This window comes from Phalacrocorax carbo, chromosome 1 (genome assembly GCF_963921805.1).
Source record: "Phalacrocorax carbo chromosome 1, bPhaCar2.1, whole genome shotgun sequence".
Taxonomy (NCBI): Eukaryota; Metazoa; Chordata; class Aves; order Suliformes; family Phalacrocoracidae; genus Phalacrocorax; species Phalacrocorax carbo.
The window spans coordinates 116,184,128-116,201,526 of record NC_087513.1 but is presented as its reverse complement, the minus strand read 5'-3'; the positions used below and the strand labels follow the sequence as shown (position 1 = coordinate 116,201,526).

The following is a 17,399-nucleotide window of genomic DNA, read 5'->3' as shown; positions in this document are numbered from 1 at the left end:
CAGAGGATATTATTGAAATTTCTCTACTGTCTAGAAATTTATTATATAAAGGCTTTCACTGCAGGGTTTTATTCTTTGGCTTTTCCATCAACAGAAAGAATTTTAAGGAGTGACTTTGATCAAGCTTTATATTGCAGACAGACTCTTCTATTGAGTTGTGTCCCATACACACATAATTCAAGACTTGTGGAAAAACCCTTACCACCTAGATTTATAAAAATCCAGTAATTTTTTCTTATTTACTTTTAACCCCCCTATTATTCTTAGAGACACAAAGAAGAACTCCTTCTCATCAAGAGATTAGTATTGTATTCAGCTATGACTCTAAGATAATTCCTACTAGTAAATTAATTATCCTTTCAAACAGATGAGGAATATAAATGAGAAAACATCTTTCTTTAGAATGCCTAAAAAGAAAGAAAAAAGTTTAATACAGACATGTTCTATCAAATTATTCCAGGAAAAAAACCCAGATGAAACAGAATCTCTATTATTCAGTCAAGATCTTTCAAATAAATATAGTAGTTAGCTAAGTTTTGTTGAGAAACTTGTTCCCCTTGATTACAAAAATTCGACAATAGGGAAAAAAAAGGTAATAGACTGAAATATGGCTATCTTTTTTTAAAACTTACCTGGGGAACAAAGTAGTCATAGCTATTCTGATTTGTCTCTACAAAACTGCCAAGTTAATAATCAACATATGCAAGATTCATTTTAATATATGATCCACAAAGTTATTTACGACATTATGTTGTAAAATGCAACTATTGTTTTCCCTTTCCAATCTCCCATTCAGTAAAACTGCAAAATATTTTTTCTTCCCTTATGATCCACTGACTTGCAGCTACCACTACATCATCAAAGAAAGCATACCTCCCCCAGCTCCATTTTATAACATTTCAATACATCTCTACCTCAGAATCTTTGAGTCTCACATAATTAGACGGGAAAACTCCTGATTTATCACCCAGTGTTCCTGTCCACCAGTCGCCATCTTTCTTTGTCACAAGAATCATATCACCTTGTTGAAAAGTTAGGTCTCCTTGTTCAGAACTCTCGTAAGTATACATAGCAATATACTCTGTAAGAAGGAAATAAATACAGAACGGGGAAAAGACTTGATACACTTCTCAATTATCATCTGCAAAACCTAATATAATGTAGTCTATTCAAGGGCTGGATAAAAGACAAAATTTATTAATTACTATTCGTAGAAACCTCAATATTTAATGCACAAAATGGTATCAGAACTAAATACAATCTATCAAAAGGTTGCTTCTGGGAGATTTTTTTTTTTGTAAGATAACTTGTCGGCAAAATTAAAAGGTACATAAATTATTAATTTGTGTCAGAAACCACTCTGAAAACATTTTTCTCAATGGTTTCTGTTTTGTGCTTATGACTAGAATTTGCAGTCTTGGGGATGGAAAGTCTCAGTATCCAAGTATCTGTAGATACAGTCTTCATTTTACATATGCTGTTTGGCTCTTGTATACAATGAATTCTTTCATTATCTGAAGCTTTTTGCATGAAGGGCACACATCTCAGTGCATCTTAAGGCAACAGATGGCTGGGAAATGTTAAAACAAAGCCTGAATGTGTTCGGTTTTGTTAAAACTCAGACAACTACTTAGTATTCAAGTGCAAAAACACTAAAACTGATGTTGAGAAATGCAATGCATAATTCAATCAAAGAACTACATGAAAAAGTTTTACATAAATTATTACAAAGAACATTTTCAGACAATTCAGTACTGTTTTCTATAAAACTTGATATATTCTTATTTAACTGAGCATTATTACACTTCATTTGGGCACAAAACAGATTTCTAAAGATTATACCCTCTGCTTCTAGGACCAGCTCTGGACCTAAGAGCAGTTTGCAATATGTAACAAAAACGTTCAAGTATTTCACTGCAGCTGGCAACTGTTCTATTTGCTTGAACACTAAATCTGACCAAACAGCTTAGCTCGTGGAAGTTTAGCAAGAATTCAAACCACAATTACTATGCTTAATAAAAGCTAAGGCATGGTTTGTCTAACAACTGCAGCTGAAGAACATACACATCTGTTTGTATGCATGTATACACAAACACACATTAAATATCATAACGTATGCTGTACATGTGGAATTTTGCCTAAATCCTTTAAATGTAACAGAAGATGCTAGATCCATGCTTTATTATTTCTTAAAAATACAACTTTTTTTCTGAAATGTTTTATTAAAAAGTTGTGTTCCTTTTTATACAAACATATAACCTGAGATATCCCATACTTCACAAAAAAGACTTAGCATTTCTACAATGGCTTTTCTTCAAATACATAGTGAGCAAGATTAGTTGTATTTTGAAATAACTGATTATCTCACTTTCCTTGTTACATGCATCTTTACTATTCCCTCCTTTTAATTTCTGTAGTGCTCATGCCAGTAGCAAATTAAATTTGTCAGTAAACAGAGTGACTCTTTCACTTAAAATTGTATGTAGACTTGTCGTTCAAAAACTTAAGGTGTGCTGTAGAGATTATATACAAATGTTCACTTGTTACCTATATTTAGATTCACCGATTTATTCTGTGATTTACATTAACCTAGCTGACTCTGCACTGAAGTGGATTAAGAGTGCCCATACAGTCTGTTAACACAGCTCCTATGGAGACAACCTCTAGCTGAAGGGTGGTAACAGCCAGGAATGCAGGTCTTTTAAAACCCTTTAGAGGGCTGACAACTATCCATCTGTGACTGAGGATCCATCTCTAAATACGAAGGGTAGCCTTGACCATAAGGATCACAACATTCTATAACTGACTGCAATCTCCTTCATTAAGAGCTTTAATGAAACACTGGAAATGAGCTTTGGTTGAGATTGAGACATTTATTAATAAATCCTGATATCACAAAGTACATGTACAGATGTGCTTATTTGGCCCTCTGCAAAAACCCATTCCAGATCAGGAATTGTTACCAAAATATTTATACAAGAAACAGTACGAATTACAGATGATATTTTAATGGCACATGAAATTATTTCTTCTATATACACAACATACAAATTCTTACTGTAATAACTTTAAATCATTCTAGAGGCAAATTGATTTGCACTTCAGTTTTAACAGGCCTGATCTTAAAGCACTAAGATCTAATTCTAAGCTTGTTTCTGGTAATAAGCAGACTTATTCTATTTCATTACATAGTAAAACACTAATAATGCCATTTGGTTTGAAATGCTTACCTTCACCTGACATAGTTGCTTTTGTTGCTGGTGATGCTACTCTTTTCAGACTAGCAGGACTTTCTGAGGAACCAGAATCCATGCTTTAGAAGAAAATAATGGTTATTCAAGAAATTAAATCTCTTCAGAAAAAATATTATTGTATCTAAAAACTAAAAAATACATATGCATCCATAAGCAATTCCCTACATTTTAAAAGAAGAGACAGTAAATGTGGAAATTAAAGCTTTTAAGTACAATGTCAAGTCATGGTTACATTTAAGTAACTGCTTTAAATCCACAGGTTTCTGCAACTCCTCCTTCAGAAAAAAGAAAAATCTAAAAGAAGTCTCATTTGTATTACTGATGTTAACGTTGCCTTCACATTACACAGAATTAGATTTTGAGTAATGACAAGTGATTAAGTTCTGAGGTATACCTTTTTATTTCGGGGAAAGATAAGCTATGACTTACATAGCTGTAATTCATAAAATCCAATACACTGATTTTTAGTTGCAAGTCACATAAAATTAAGACCATTCATTACGCTTTAGGTCTTTTCTTGGAGATGCATGACCCAAGGAGAACTGAGATTAGTTTTATTATTCCTCACACAAATTTTCAGGGTTGGAAGTCAAACCCACCCCAGAAGACAGTCATATTAAAAAAAGCATTTTTACAGAGTAGATTCTAAATGTTAAAATTCGAGCATGCAACTCTTCATATTTAACTATTACAGTATAGAAGTAAGACATAGTAAAAGTAAATAAAATACCTCGTTGACTTCCTAATGGGGCCTGAAATAAGCTTCACATATGATTTAGGAAACCACCCCTTTTGTCCTTGAACCTCTCCAAACCACCACATATCTTGCTGCTCCAAAACTGTGATGATATCATTTTTGTTGAAATTGAGGTGGTTGTCTTTTTTTGCTCTCCAGGGATACAAAGCTTGTGCTTGAAGCCCCTCCACTTTTTCGCCCTAATGCAATATTAACAGAAAGTGGGAGAAGTCAATCATGCACCACCTCCAAAGAGCAGTCTGCTTAACGGAATTGTATTTCTATGCTACTTATATAGCATCAAAATACAAAGACTCTCCCTCAACTGTATAAAGCAAAGTAAATTAAACCTACAAAGTAACACCAGAAATGTTTACAGTCCTCCTACGTTTCTATCTGTTAACACAGAATCAGTACAATGCAAGATTATCAGAGGTTTTGCTTAACAGGTTAAATGAAGTTTTACAATTAAGATATACATACAATAAACCTTCATGAAGCTTTTTTGGCAGGACTTAAAGTAAACTTTATGGAAAATGATGCTTTGCTGCAAGGTATTCCATGTACATTCCAATGTTAATTTTTGCTCCAAGTTACTAAGATATTTAGCATTTTTCAGAACACATTAGCTTACAAGAACAGTATGTTGTTCTGCTGAGGGAAAGGAAATGCCTTAATGGATCGACAGAGTTCACCTGATGTGAAGCTTTGCCATTGCTACTTTACTGTTTAATTCACTTTGGAGTGAAGGTTATCATCATGTGATTCAGGAAATCCCCAAGGAAGTGCCCCAAAACTGGCATCCTGCCAAAACATTAAGACTGGACCACCAAGGTCTGTAGAAGCCAGCACAGAATAGCAGAACAGAAACTGCTTCATGTTGAATTCTGCCACTGGTTTTGCAAATGGATGTACGCTACCTGTTCATCACTCCAAACTGAAATAGCTTACTTATCTCAGGGGACTGTTTTAATGCATGATCAACGCTCATACTTTGCATTCCAGATGTTTGTGCTGAGTCAGAACAGTTTGAATGAATATATGTGCTCACCTGACCCAAGACAGGAGAGGGAGATGATCCTGTAACAGTGGCAGGAGTGAAGGCTGATCGCTGCCGCAGCTGCCCTGCACTGGGAACAGTCAAAGATGGCTGAGCTGCCCAGGCATCCCAGTTATCAGTCTCCGGTTTCTCACTAGTGTTTGTTGGCCATCTGAAAAAAAAAAAGATAGTGACATAATTCCTACTGCTTTCGATTGAATAAAAACAGTCATGCAGGAAGCTTGTGCAGAAAAAAATTTTCTACATTCCAGGTTACTTTCTTTCAATGACTCTTCCATGAGCATCGTAACTCCCATATGGAAGTAGTGCAATCAAACATAGGCTAACAATAAGTTTACCTTAAAAAGGCAATCTCTAACTACAGTTGCTTGTCCTTGCTACTTAAGGCCAGCTGTTCCTGTAATTTAGTTTCATTTCTTAGCTGTGCCCCCATACAAAAGAAGTTCAAGTATTGCAGTCTATATTATACACAATGGAAAGAGGTAACTTAAAAAAAAAAATCATCATTCTCTCCAAAACTGGCTTGAGATCTTCACACCTGCACATCACCTTTCCCCTTATACATAATTTTGCTGCTTCTCATTCAAATCCTTACCTTTTTTCTTTTGCTTAAAATTATTTCCTACTGACTTCTTTCAATTCTTTAGAGTTTTATGCAACCTCTTATCCTTTTTGTTATCTCTTGTCCTTTAAAATGCGTACTAAATCTCATAATCCATATCTCTGCCTCCAAATACCCACTTAAATGAACAAAATCCCCTGAAATCTAGAAGTGTAAACAAAGCACCTGTCTTTAACCTAAGTTTCCTTTGCCTGTTGCTTGTGCTATTAGTTGGAATAACCAATTGTGGCCACCTAGATTGTAATGGTGTCCAAAGGCCACCACCATCCCATACCCCTATATTATGTCAAAGGCAGTATTATTAGTATAACTGCTCTGGGACTTATTTATATTGAAACGGAATAGTTATTATTATGAAAAGCATGAAAGCATGCATTATCCACTTGACAAATCTGTTTCTACCCTAAAAGTACAGTTTATTCAAAACAATAAAATCCCATATGTGCCAGACATCTCCAGGAAGCTCAAGATTTAGTCTTACTCTCACCCCTCAGAAAAATGACTGCTTTTAGTTAAGATAAAAAGTTTAAATAACTACTGTGACCTATTTGATGAAAATTTTGAAATAGAACATATGTACTGTAATATTACACTAAGATACTTAATTTTAATTTATAAATATGTATTACATCATTGAAAGACAAGATAATTACTTACCCAACACCATTTAACATAGGGTTGATAATACTGCACAGACCATTAAGTTGAGTTAACAAAACATCTAGGGAAAGGCAATATGTTCTACTTACATCAGTCTTATTAATGTTGTGATCAGGAATTAATAAATAATCTTTTCACGTTAACTCTGTCATTATCATATTTCACATAATCCCAGCTGGAAGCTTTCAATGAGGATTGGTGTCAACTAATTTAAGAAAAAGAAGGTAAACACCTTGGGATTTCCACCATGTCACCCGTCCTCACTTAGGAATGTCTCCTATTTGTGATGTGTCCCTCTGCATTGCTCAGGCAGATATGATGGGAGCATGGTTCAAGTTCCACAAGGCTGCGATTTTAACTATTTACTACGGAAAAAATATTTTACTTCAAACAAGCTATTTTTATTTTGCAGTCTTGATACTCTGGGTTAACTGCCCCCACAGTCAAATAAATTAAAAAGAACTCCACCACATTTAAGGTGATAATCACTACCCAAACATACGTTGAACTGAAGTCTGCCCAGTTATTGGCAGTTGTAGTACACTCCGTAGAAGCAGGAGTTCCTAGCGATGTAGTGGTTTCATGCACAGAAACTTTAGGTGCAGCAGCCGCCTCAACTGCTGGCTTTATAGAAGCTGGAACTTCATTTTCAGGTATTTTCTCTGCATAGTTTGCAGGGAACCATCCAGTTTTCCCCTTCAATTCTCCACCAAGCCACCCTGGTTCTCCAGTCTGGCTTTCATCCACCTGTAGACATATTAAGTTAGAAAGTTAAGAAACATAACATACAAATGGAATTTTTACTTAAAACAATCCATCTCTCCCACAGTAATCAACTGTCTCTAGTTACAGAGGCGCACCACCTTCATTCCAAATACAAGTTCCACCTAGGTAGAATTCTGCTGTTATTTAATTTACCTTTGGAGGATTATGTTGACAGCTATTCTTTCTATGGTGTATTTATAGGTAAGGGAACACTTTGCAATGCAATACTGCTTTGCAACTCTTTTTTTTTTCTCCCAGGCCAAAATCAAAAGGATTTCTCGGTGATGAGGTTAGAAAGTTTTATTTCAGTCTTAATGCATAAGCTAAGCGTGGGTTTTTAAACAGTTGCTTGAAAGTCTCTCACAGTACAGCAAACTCAGGAGAAGTGAGTTCTAGATAAATTCCTTAAACATTGATATTTCTCGTTTAACTAACAAAAAAATTGCAGTTTTTCACAAATTTTCCTAGATTTTCTCTTGCAGAAAATACAACAAAAACCCACAGCATACTAAAAACAACACCCATCAAACAATTCAAAACAAATGCACAGATTTGCTAATGTATTTATACAAAACAATTCCACAGTAAGTTTTCAAATCTAAATTTGCAGACCTCTGCTCCTTCCTCTCTGACATCATTGGCAAGCCATAAGGGACTGAAGCTGGTTTTGCAGCTGTATTTTAACTCCTACTTATTATTATAATCATGGTAAGCTATGATTTTCACACCTTCCTGTTAATTTTTCTTAAATATTTCACACATTTGTTCTCTGAGCTCTACTGACAGACTACTGTCTTAGTCTGCCATTTCAACAAAAACAATCAGTCTAAATTCTGTGAGCTGAAGCTAACCACACTCAGCAAGAATCGCAGAAGAAAGTTAATTCACTATTGCTATCCCTGGTAAATTGATATGGTGGCTAAATACCCCCAAGGAAATGTCAGTTGCAGAAACTTTTTAGAAGAAAAAAGGCAATAATTGTATTTGACAATAATTTTGGTTAATTTGGTGTTCTACCTATCTAATATCTTTGATAGGTCAAAAGAATCTCAGCTTTCAAGCAAACCTTACATATGAATAGGGTTTGCACCTTTGACAGGTAACTAACACCTACTTTGCACAATAATCTGCTGTGCATACCTGCAGATTCCCCAGCAGTGGTCAAGTCACCCGTAAAAGCAGGTCAGTAATGAAAAGCCAGATGGCTAACCCTAACTCAGTGGCTGGGTTTTGGCAAGAATTTCTCTCATCTGTTTAGGCCAGTAGCAATCAGTATTTCAAAATATGTAAGAGTTTCAAACGACAGCATAACTCAAGAGTTGACTGTGGCAGAAAACAGTACAGCAGTCAGAGATGCTTACATTTGTGCTTCTAAATCACCTGATGCTACTTCCTAAAAATCCATTATCAGTGTGAGGGATTTGTTGATAAAAGAATGCTTCATGAGCTAAGGAGTAAGAAATAGCATCCTTTTCAGTCAAAGGAGTTTTCAGCATATGACATATGAAAATAGCATATAGTACCATTTTGAGCTAGGTGCTTCTACAGTTGGAAACACCTACAAATTCACTCTATCAATTTTAACAAAATATAATCCGATCAGCTGCTTGTTTGGAGGGGAAAAAAAATAGTGGCAAAAAAAAGGTGCGATGGTGCAACCTAGTCTCTCTAGACTAAAGGCAAGACCATTCGTTTACCTAGAAGTGACTGAAACCAAAGCAGCAAAGCTTCTGCCTCTGATTGTCCCTAGACTACTCATTTGAGCTGCTGATAGATTGCTTTGCCTTAGGCCAGCCGTTGACTCTTTGACTGCCTCCTGTTGTAATTTGTATCCCACACCCCTCTTTCAGTGGAAAACAATCCGTATTTCTGCTTTTTGTGGGGTCCATCTTCTGTCTCAGACCCTATTAACTCCAAGCAAACCCAGAAATAAATGGACTACATGCTTGACCGGTTCAATGTGGTTTTACTGCAGTGCAGAGTAAAATTTCCACTGCAGCTCTGAATATGACTGTTAAAGCAGTAGTGAGAGTGATGGAAGGTCACAGCAGAGAGTGAGAGTGAATCTTGGAAGAGGGGGAGAAATGGATTATCTGCACCTGATGTTAAGCTGAATCATCTAAACAGTAATAATAGTCACATAGTTTCTACTCTCAGTCAATTGATCAGGTAGTAACTAGAATCACTAACATACAAAAGAATCAGGACTGAAAAGCCAAAAATCTCTTATGGCAATGTTCTGAAAAGGGCATCTTTGAAATGAATCACAGTAATACAGAAACAACTGTGATTTTCCAGAAAGAAATGTTTTGTACAAGCAGAGAAAAAACCAACCCTACCAAAGGGTTTTAAAAACAACCTATTTAGTGACTCTTTAGAAGACAGTTTTAAGTTAAAATAATTCATAAAACAGCCTATTAGGACAGAAAAATTTATGCTTATTCAATTAAGTTTTCTATGCATACTCATGAAATGGCACTTTGAAAGATAAGTTTAACTCTATAATTCATAAAAAAATCTGGTTTCTCAGTTATTCATATAAAATAGAATTTGCATCTGGTTTTGTAGTACAGTTCTGGAACTTTAAATAAATTCCTTTCAAGCTTTTAAAAATTCATTTGTTCTAGTTTCCTTATATTTTTACACCCACCATCTCCAAGTTCCTACGACAAACTTTGCCAGATTATTTTTTTCCAAAAATACAACAAGATTTTAAATGTACACCTGAATTACAGTGTGTGTGGTTTTATTTTTTGTTTATTCTACCATAATTTAGAGCCACTGCTTACAACTACTTCGTTCCAGCAACTGAACACAAGTGACAGGAGTAACAGCAACACAACTCTTAGCAGCAAAAGCAATAGGTCCAGTTAGTATCTCTGTCAACAGAAGGGCTGGCTTTGCAGTGGCTACTCCACCTTGACCTGGCTTGTGTATCACCAGCAATGCATGCACACAAAAAGAGAAGCCCTATTTTATGTTAGATATTCATTCTACATATGAATTCAAACCACAATACTCTCACAAAAATATTTAATCAAAGCGAAGCAGAGTATCATCATCAGTTTTGTTCGACCATCTAACCGTTAAATGACCATTTTAATTCTATTCCACTTGTAGGCTTTTGATCTAGGTATTTTAAGACTACTGGAAATCCTGTTACAATGTTGAATATAAGTCCTGCAGGCCAGAGGCCATATGCTGATTACGGCTACACAGGATCTAACACAATGAGGCTGTCTATGGGTCTAATAAAAAGAACATTCATTCTAAGTCTCACAATCAATAACTAACAAAACTAATGAGAAACTGTCATTATGAATTTGTTTTAAACTTTCCATGGAAACTTCTTCATTAACTTCCTGTTTAACTTATGTTCTACTGCTATCAGAGGCACTACAGTTCAGTAATTCACCTGTATTTCACTGAATTATGCTTAAATTAATCTAAATAAGCTGTATTATAGATAACATTATCAGCAACAACAGAATCCATTCATTTACTTCAAGCTGGAGCCTAACAGCAGCAAATGCCACCAGGACTTGCTTTGTAAGAGAGCTATCCAAAGGAAAAGAATTCCATACATTGTATACATATATTCGTACACATAATAGAAACTTAACTTCTTGAACAGGGAGAGCCCTGAAAGAGGCATGGCTTTCCTGGCTAGAATATTTGTTCCCAGACAAAAGCTTAGTTAAGTTACAGTTAGGATTATAAATCAATCCATTTTACAGTGAAAGAATTTTGAAGCACATAAAAGGGTAAGAAGAAGAGAAAGCAGAAATCCAAGTTAAAAGAAAATATAAAAATCCTGTAGTTAAAAAGTGGAAGAATTAAAAAAAATACAGCCCATGCTCCACGCATTCAGTAAACCATTACACAAGATACATCGGTGCTACAGATAACTAATAAGTACTGGAAAGTCAGGCAGAAGAAAGCCCTTCTCAAATTTGAAAATACTTTTACTTTCAGAATAAACCCTCATCCTTCTCCCTCATTTCCACCAAGACAGGTCTCAAGATTCATGCACAGTGTAAAAGTGCATTACACTGTTGTAAAAACTATTTACAAGCTATACATCTATTAAAGGTACAAGTCATGCTGACATAATGAATTCTGCAGTCCTATTTACATCCAGGATTTAGGCCTGGTTTCCATGTGCAGTCAATGGATTTGGGCTTCAGCTGGATTCTTTGCTCATGGCAGTTACAGTTTGGGTGGTATCTTCTGTACAGCTATATGATTACAGGACATGATTGCACAAGCCTGCACACATAAAGCCATTTATAAGTTTTAAAATAGTGAAGTGCTAAATTTGCCTGTTAGATCACAGTTATTCTAAGCAATACTTATTTCGTTGCACTCAAAATTACTCCTAACTGTACAGTCAGCTTAAATACAGAGTTGCATTTATGTCATAAATTAGACACACTTTAACATGTAAGCTTGTAAATTATTATTTTCCAAAAAACGTAACCAACTTGAACTTTTTAGAACCACAGGACACGACAAACACTTAAGGACAGAGGAGAGTCTAGGAGTCCAAATGCCCATTATCAAAAGTAAGTTCTAGTCCATTGAGCTTAAATTACTTTTGACAGTGTGGGCTAGTTTGTTAATTTTATCCTAGGTGAATTCAAAAACAAGTAAACTACATGGTAACAAAATCTGTATTTATGAAAATGAATAAACTGCATAGACTTCCTAACAGTCATTCAGCACACTTACCCATTCCCTTTTAACCTCCATCAGGAAAGCAATGATTTAAAGCAAGGCAGAATTATAACACATTTCACAGAAGTGTCTTACTTATATTAACTTTTCTAAGAGTAGCCCGTTTAAGCAATTACTACAGAGCAGGAGATAAATCCCACAAGAATCAGTCACTGGGTTTAATTATTGTCAAAAGTAAGTTAAATAAAGCAAAATGAGAGTAGTTACTCTATTTTTGTAGAGTAAGTTAAAATCAAGTCCAAAAGTAACATATAGGAAGACTCATATTACCTCAAAATCTCTATTTAAAATGTGTGAAGTGCTCCTCAAAATCATATATTTTTGGCAAAAGTGTTATTTCCCTGCAAGTCTACCTAACAGTGATCATTCTTCCTCAAGGCAAAAACCAGTTTACTTATATGCCTAGGCTACAATCTATTTCCCAAGAAAGCAAGACAACACAGCATTTTTCAATAGCTTGAGACCCATGTACACAACCTCTCTCATTTAACAGCTGACTGACCAATACCATTTCTTGATGCAGAATAACAACACATTGCGCTGTTACTCAGAATGGCATTGGGCCTCTTCCAGAGTCATTCAGTAGTCCTCCTAATCCAGGATTCACCTTTTATCTTCCAAAAGCGGATTCTAATGTCACATACACTTTGGTGTGACACAGCTGAATCAGTTAAAAAAAAATACAAACAAACCAAAAAGGCTGAGAGATGAAGGCTTATCTCCCCAGAATACATGCTTTTTTAAAAATAGTTATCGTTACAACTTACGAGAGTCTACAAAGTATATTTTTTCCGAAATCCATTCTTACTAAACTGTGCCAAAAAAGAATAACTCTTGAAGTCTATTTTGTTGGGTAGGACACTGTAATGAATATACCTTCCCACAGTGAACAAGGTATCATTTAATAGTTACACTAGGAATTTTCATTATGGATAGACATATACATGATCATACTAGCAATTTATTAATAGACGCGTTTAATAACTGCAGTCATTAACAACAGAACTATAGCTATAATTTTAGCAATAATTAGAGACAAAAGCAGAATATCGCTTTAGAGTTTAACACAACAGTTATAGGCTGACCATATCCCTGTATCTCATTATCTACTTTAAAAACAAAAAAATTATTCTGTATCAACACACCTGCAACCAAATATTTAGGTTTTGAAGTTTCTATTAGAAATTACATTCTACCTACTGTATATCCTCTTTAAAAAAAAATGTCAAAGTATCTCACAACAGAGTTAGGTAGATAAAAAGAACCTCCCCCCTGAGTAAATTGTCATACAAACAGTTCCAAGTTACAATTATACTAGATCATTATGTCAAAAATTGTCACCAAAAGAATTGTATAAGAAACTTCCACTATCCCTGAAGAAGTACCACCACTGTATCAAAGACTATGTAATGTTTATGTTACCATGACAGAAGTGTAGCTACCTTGTAGTTTAGCATCATTAATGCAGTGTTACACATTTGCTTAATAAAGACAATTTTCCAAATTAAAAATTTTACACCACTCTTGTACTATTCTTGTAAAAAAAGTAGATTTCTTATTGGAAATATACTTTATTTATCAAAGCCAGTTTTTGATTCCACACACAATAGCTACTCTTCAACCGAAAATTACAGTAACTTTATTCCCTAAGTACCTCGGAGGACAAAAAACCTCTCACTGAGATAACTTCTGTACAGGAACCTTTTCAAACACTGACAGCTCAGCCTACTAAAATTGATATTCATAGATTATGTTTAAACTTTACACTTCGACAATGAACTCTAAGAAGCTATTCACTAATATAATGGGGTTAGTATGTCCTATCACATCATTTCAGTATTTCCTGAAATATTTCCCTCAAGTCTGTAAAAACTCTTGCCATATATAATTTCAGTCACACAAGTGCAAAAGCTTAAGTAATTTTTTTCAAGTAATATCCCAATCCCTTCTTACCATGACTATGTCGCCAGGCTGAATAGTGATTTCATCGTGGCTTCTTGATTCAAAAGGATACAGTGCTCTATAATACACTATTTTTACATCTTCCTGAGCAGAAATGGTTAGAGGAGCTTTTTCTGAGCAAAGGAAAAAAAACACACAGATACAAAGGGGGAAGCAGGATTGAAACACATTATTTTTAAATATTTGAAAAATGAGGTGAAAGTGGAGAAAAAAATTTAACAAGCCTTATACTGTCTGTAGGAAGTGTATTATCCCCCTTTTACACAAGGGGAAATACAAAAATGAATTATTTAAAATACAGTTTTCTTACTATTTTATTTTCTAAACTTCAGATAAAATATTACTATATTTTAACTTCTATGATATATACAGCTATTTTCATAGAAAGAATTATGTACTTATGATGCAACATATATGACTTCTCAAATGCTTCAATGATTTTGTAGGTTAAGTCTGATCAGCCAGAGGTTCAATTCAAACAGTGATGTTCTTGCATATATCAATGGTATCCCAAATACTTGTAGAGCCTGCTTGGGTAACAGCTTCATTTGCAGCCTGACTATACTTCTAAGAAAGATGTTTCAAAATGTCCTAATACATACAGATAGACTGAAAAGAGGTCATTTACAGATTATTTTTTTTAAAAAAAAGTTACATGCTAAAGATGCATTATTAGAAAAAGAAGAATACAGAAGAACCCCAAAGATAGGAGCTAAATTGTTCTTGTATAATGCACTTCCTATTTTGCCTATTTGGTCATAAAAGTGCCCTCAGCTACTCTGTACAAATAAAACCTAACAAGTGGATGTATTAGATTAAGTCACTTTGAGATTTGGGCTAAAAGATAGAAGGTAATTTCCCCTTTATGCAACCCTTTGATCAAATATTTAAACAAATATTACATTCCCAATCAGTTCTCTTGTGTATGTATCAAAGCCGCTTAAGAGGGAACCATGATTCCCAATACCGGCAAAAATCAGGTTATAATGCAGAGAAAAAGCGCTCAGCTGAGAGTGATCATGTGCATAGCATTAAAAAGGGGATTAAGTCTTAGACTTCAGGTCATTTGTTCAGTAAACAACATGCATGGGGAAGAGGGAAGAGGAAAAAGAATAACTAAATGACATATTGCTGCTACTCTAAAAAATCCCAAGGCATATATTCCACACCAAAATAAGAATTGTAAAGAAAAGGGCAGAAAAATTTTTTGACATCTTGCATCAAGATCTTACAACAACTTACAGCTAAGACTGTCTCTTCAGTTGGCACTGTGATTCTCATCAACTGTGCTTTACACTCTGCTAAACACCATACTTTTAGGAAAAATAGTGAAGCCTAAAAGAACAACTTTTTGGAATCTAGAGCTTAAATCATGTATGGATTGCTTTAATAAGACTAGCAATCCAATCTTGAAACATAATATCCTTCTGTATTAAATGGAAAGACAAACAGAAAAGAATTGTTCGAGAAGTATATGTGCAACAGCATTGCTTGATTTTTTTTTTCCCCCTCTACCTGCATTTGACCAAGGAGCCTGGACAGCTGGCTTGGTTGGCTCTTGATGTGGTTGGAAAAGTTTACTCAGTTTCTCTTGCACTTCCTGTTTCCCCTTATCCTCACTTTCCTTCTTCTTGGTTATTTCTTCCCTTTTTTGCTTTTCATCTTCCTGAATTTTTTTTGGCCACTGAGGTTCTTCTTCTGGTTGCACTCGATCAAGCCGCTGTTTATCCCGTTCCTGGATTCGCCTGTTGGACAATTAAGGCGTTTTTTTAAGCCAGTCGGACAAAAGACCATAAAAGTTAGTTGTCCTTGTGTGTGACCTATAGTATAAAATGTACTCTTTATGGCTTTTGCATACCCTGTAAGAGCTGTTAATTATATTTTGGTGAGTTATCAACCACTCCACAGCATCTTACACAATGACTCCTAGATGGCAAAGGAGAAATATTCAGAAAGATTTGCTATGAATCCATATGTATTAATAAAAAAAGAGCTGTGACACTCAGACAAGTGAGAGGACATTATTTCACGTAGCCTACTACTAAGCGCAGGCCTCCATTACCTTGAGTTGCTTTTCCTTTGCATTTAAAGAACTACCCTTAATATAATTTATTTTCACTCACATATCAATTCTGTACGTTCACAATATGATTCCACGGAACCCTAAAAGAGGTATAGAGCAACATGAGCATACAGAAATGTTTTGGAGCTAAATGTAAGATGGGAAAAAACATTCAACACTTTTTTCTTGCCAGAGTTCTTAAAAGGTTTGTAAATGCTGAACTTTACCTTCTTTATGGAGGCTGTGATCTCTTCTCCTCTACAATGACATGAAAATAAATATATTTACCTTTGGTTTTCTAATTATTGTATGAAACTTTACACAGGTGTTTTAGAACAGTCTCTTACTCTGCACACAATGCTCTGAAAATTATAAGCTTGATAACATTCAGTATCTTACACTTTCGGTCCCACCTTTTCAACCCAACAACATCTGAGTCTCAACTTGGGGATTCAACAATATTTGTGTATTCTCTTTTCATAGTTTTCCATGGGGCTCATAAATCCTGTGCAGTTGTTTTAAGTGATGAACCATATGGAGAACAGAGGAAGAAAAATAGGGAAAAAAATCTCCCTTGGCTGAATAAACAAAACTCCTCAGCATCCAAAAACCCAGACATAAGGCCTTCAGTTCCATGTAGCTGTAAGGCTGCTTTTCTAAATCTCTTCCCAAGCAATCTAATTCAAGCAATCTGAGTATCCCCATTATATCAGCATTGCAAGTCACCATTTTCATTTGCCCCGCAATTCCTTTTATTTAATCTAGGCCTGTAGATACCAGCTACAGTTATCACCAGACATTTTCAAAAATGAATTCTTACTATAAAGTTCTCCCTGAAACCCAATAAGCAACAAATCATACACTTCAATTTTTATGTGCTCAGCATTGACTTCAGCTCTAAAATGCAGAAAGAAGTCAGGAATACTGATCAAACAAATTCTTTCTGCTTATTTTCTCAAAGCCACGAACATTCCCAGGTAAGACTCAAAATAGCCGAATCAGAAAAAATAAAGAAGCAGTAATCAGAAAATATGGCAGTCCTGATCCTCCTGTTGAGGAGCAAGGAGTAAAAATATCTGCACGCTTCATACAGCACTCTTGCAGAACTATTCAGAAAATTTCACATTCCCAACTGCGAAAGCTAGCAAGTCCTTCCCCCCCAACAGATGACAACAGAAGAAAAGAATAAATATTCTCTGCTAGAAACAGGTTGCACCAGTCAAGATAACTCTAAAGGGCTATAACATATGTACAGTGCGCTTTATTTTGCTCCATGATCTATTCCACTTTCAATACTTTCTTCCTAATTACAAAATTAGTGACAAATGCGTGACAACAAGCTGGTCATTACAGACTTGGCCTACTATATAGAACATATTTTGTCCAAGGGCAGTATGAATTCCTGGCCAAAAACTGTGTGGAAAAAAAAAAACATTAATCCCTTAAGGGGAAAAACCCACTTTCCAAACAGCAGGTTGGCACCAGAGGGCAAAAGTCTCCTCTCTATCAATATAAGTTCTGAGTTGACAAGAGTATCTTCT

General features: G+C 35.2%; 1 protein-coding gene across 6 annotated transcripts in view; it reads right to left on the bottom strand.

Annotated features, from left to right (window-relative positions):
• ITSN1 (intersectin 1) overlaps nt 1–17,399 on the bottom strand; it is a 153,508-nt gene that overhangs the window by 48,279 nt on the left and 87,830 nt on the right. For all 6 annotated transcript variants that reach the window (XM_064471109.1, XM_064471099.1, XM_064471092.1 and 3 more), the window contains 7 exons: nt 15,312–15,541; nt 13,788–13,909; nt 6,835–7,079; nt 5,042–5,201; nt 3,985–4,190; nt 3,231–3,313; nt 915–1,081 (listed from right to left, as the gene is read on the bottom strand). In XM_064471109.1, the coding sequence (XP_064327179.1) occupies nt 915–1,081; nt 3,231–3,313; nt 3,985–4,190; nt 5,042–5,201; nt 6,835–7,079; nt 13,788–13,909; nt 15,312–15,541 (1,213 nt within the window). The remainder of the gene's footprint in view (nt 1–914; nt 1,082–3,230; nt 3,314–3,984; nt 4,191–5,041; nt 5,202–6,834; nt 7,080–13,787; nt 13,910–15,311; nt 15,542–17,399) is intronic.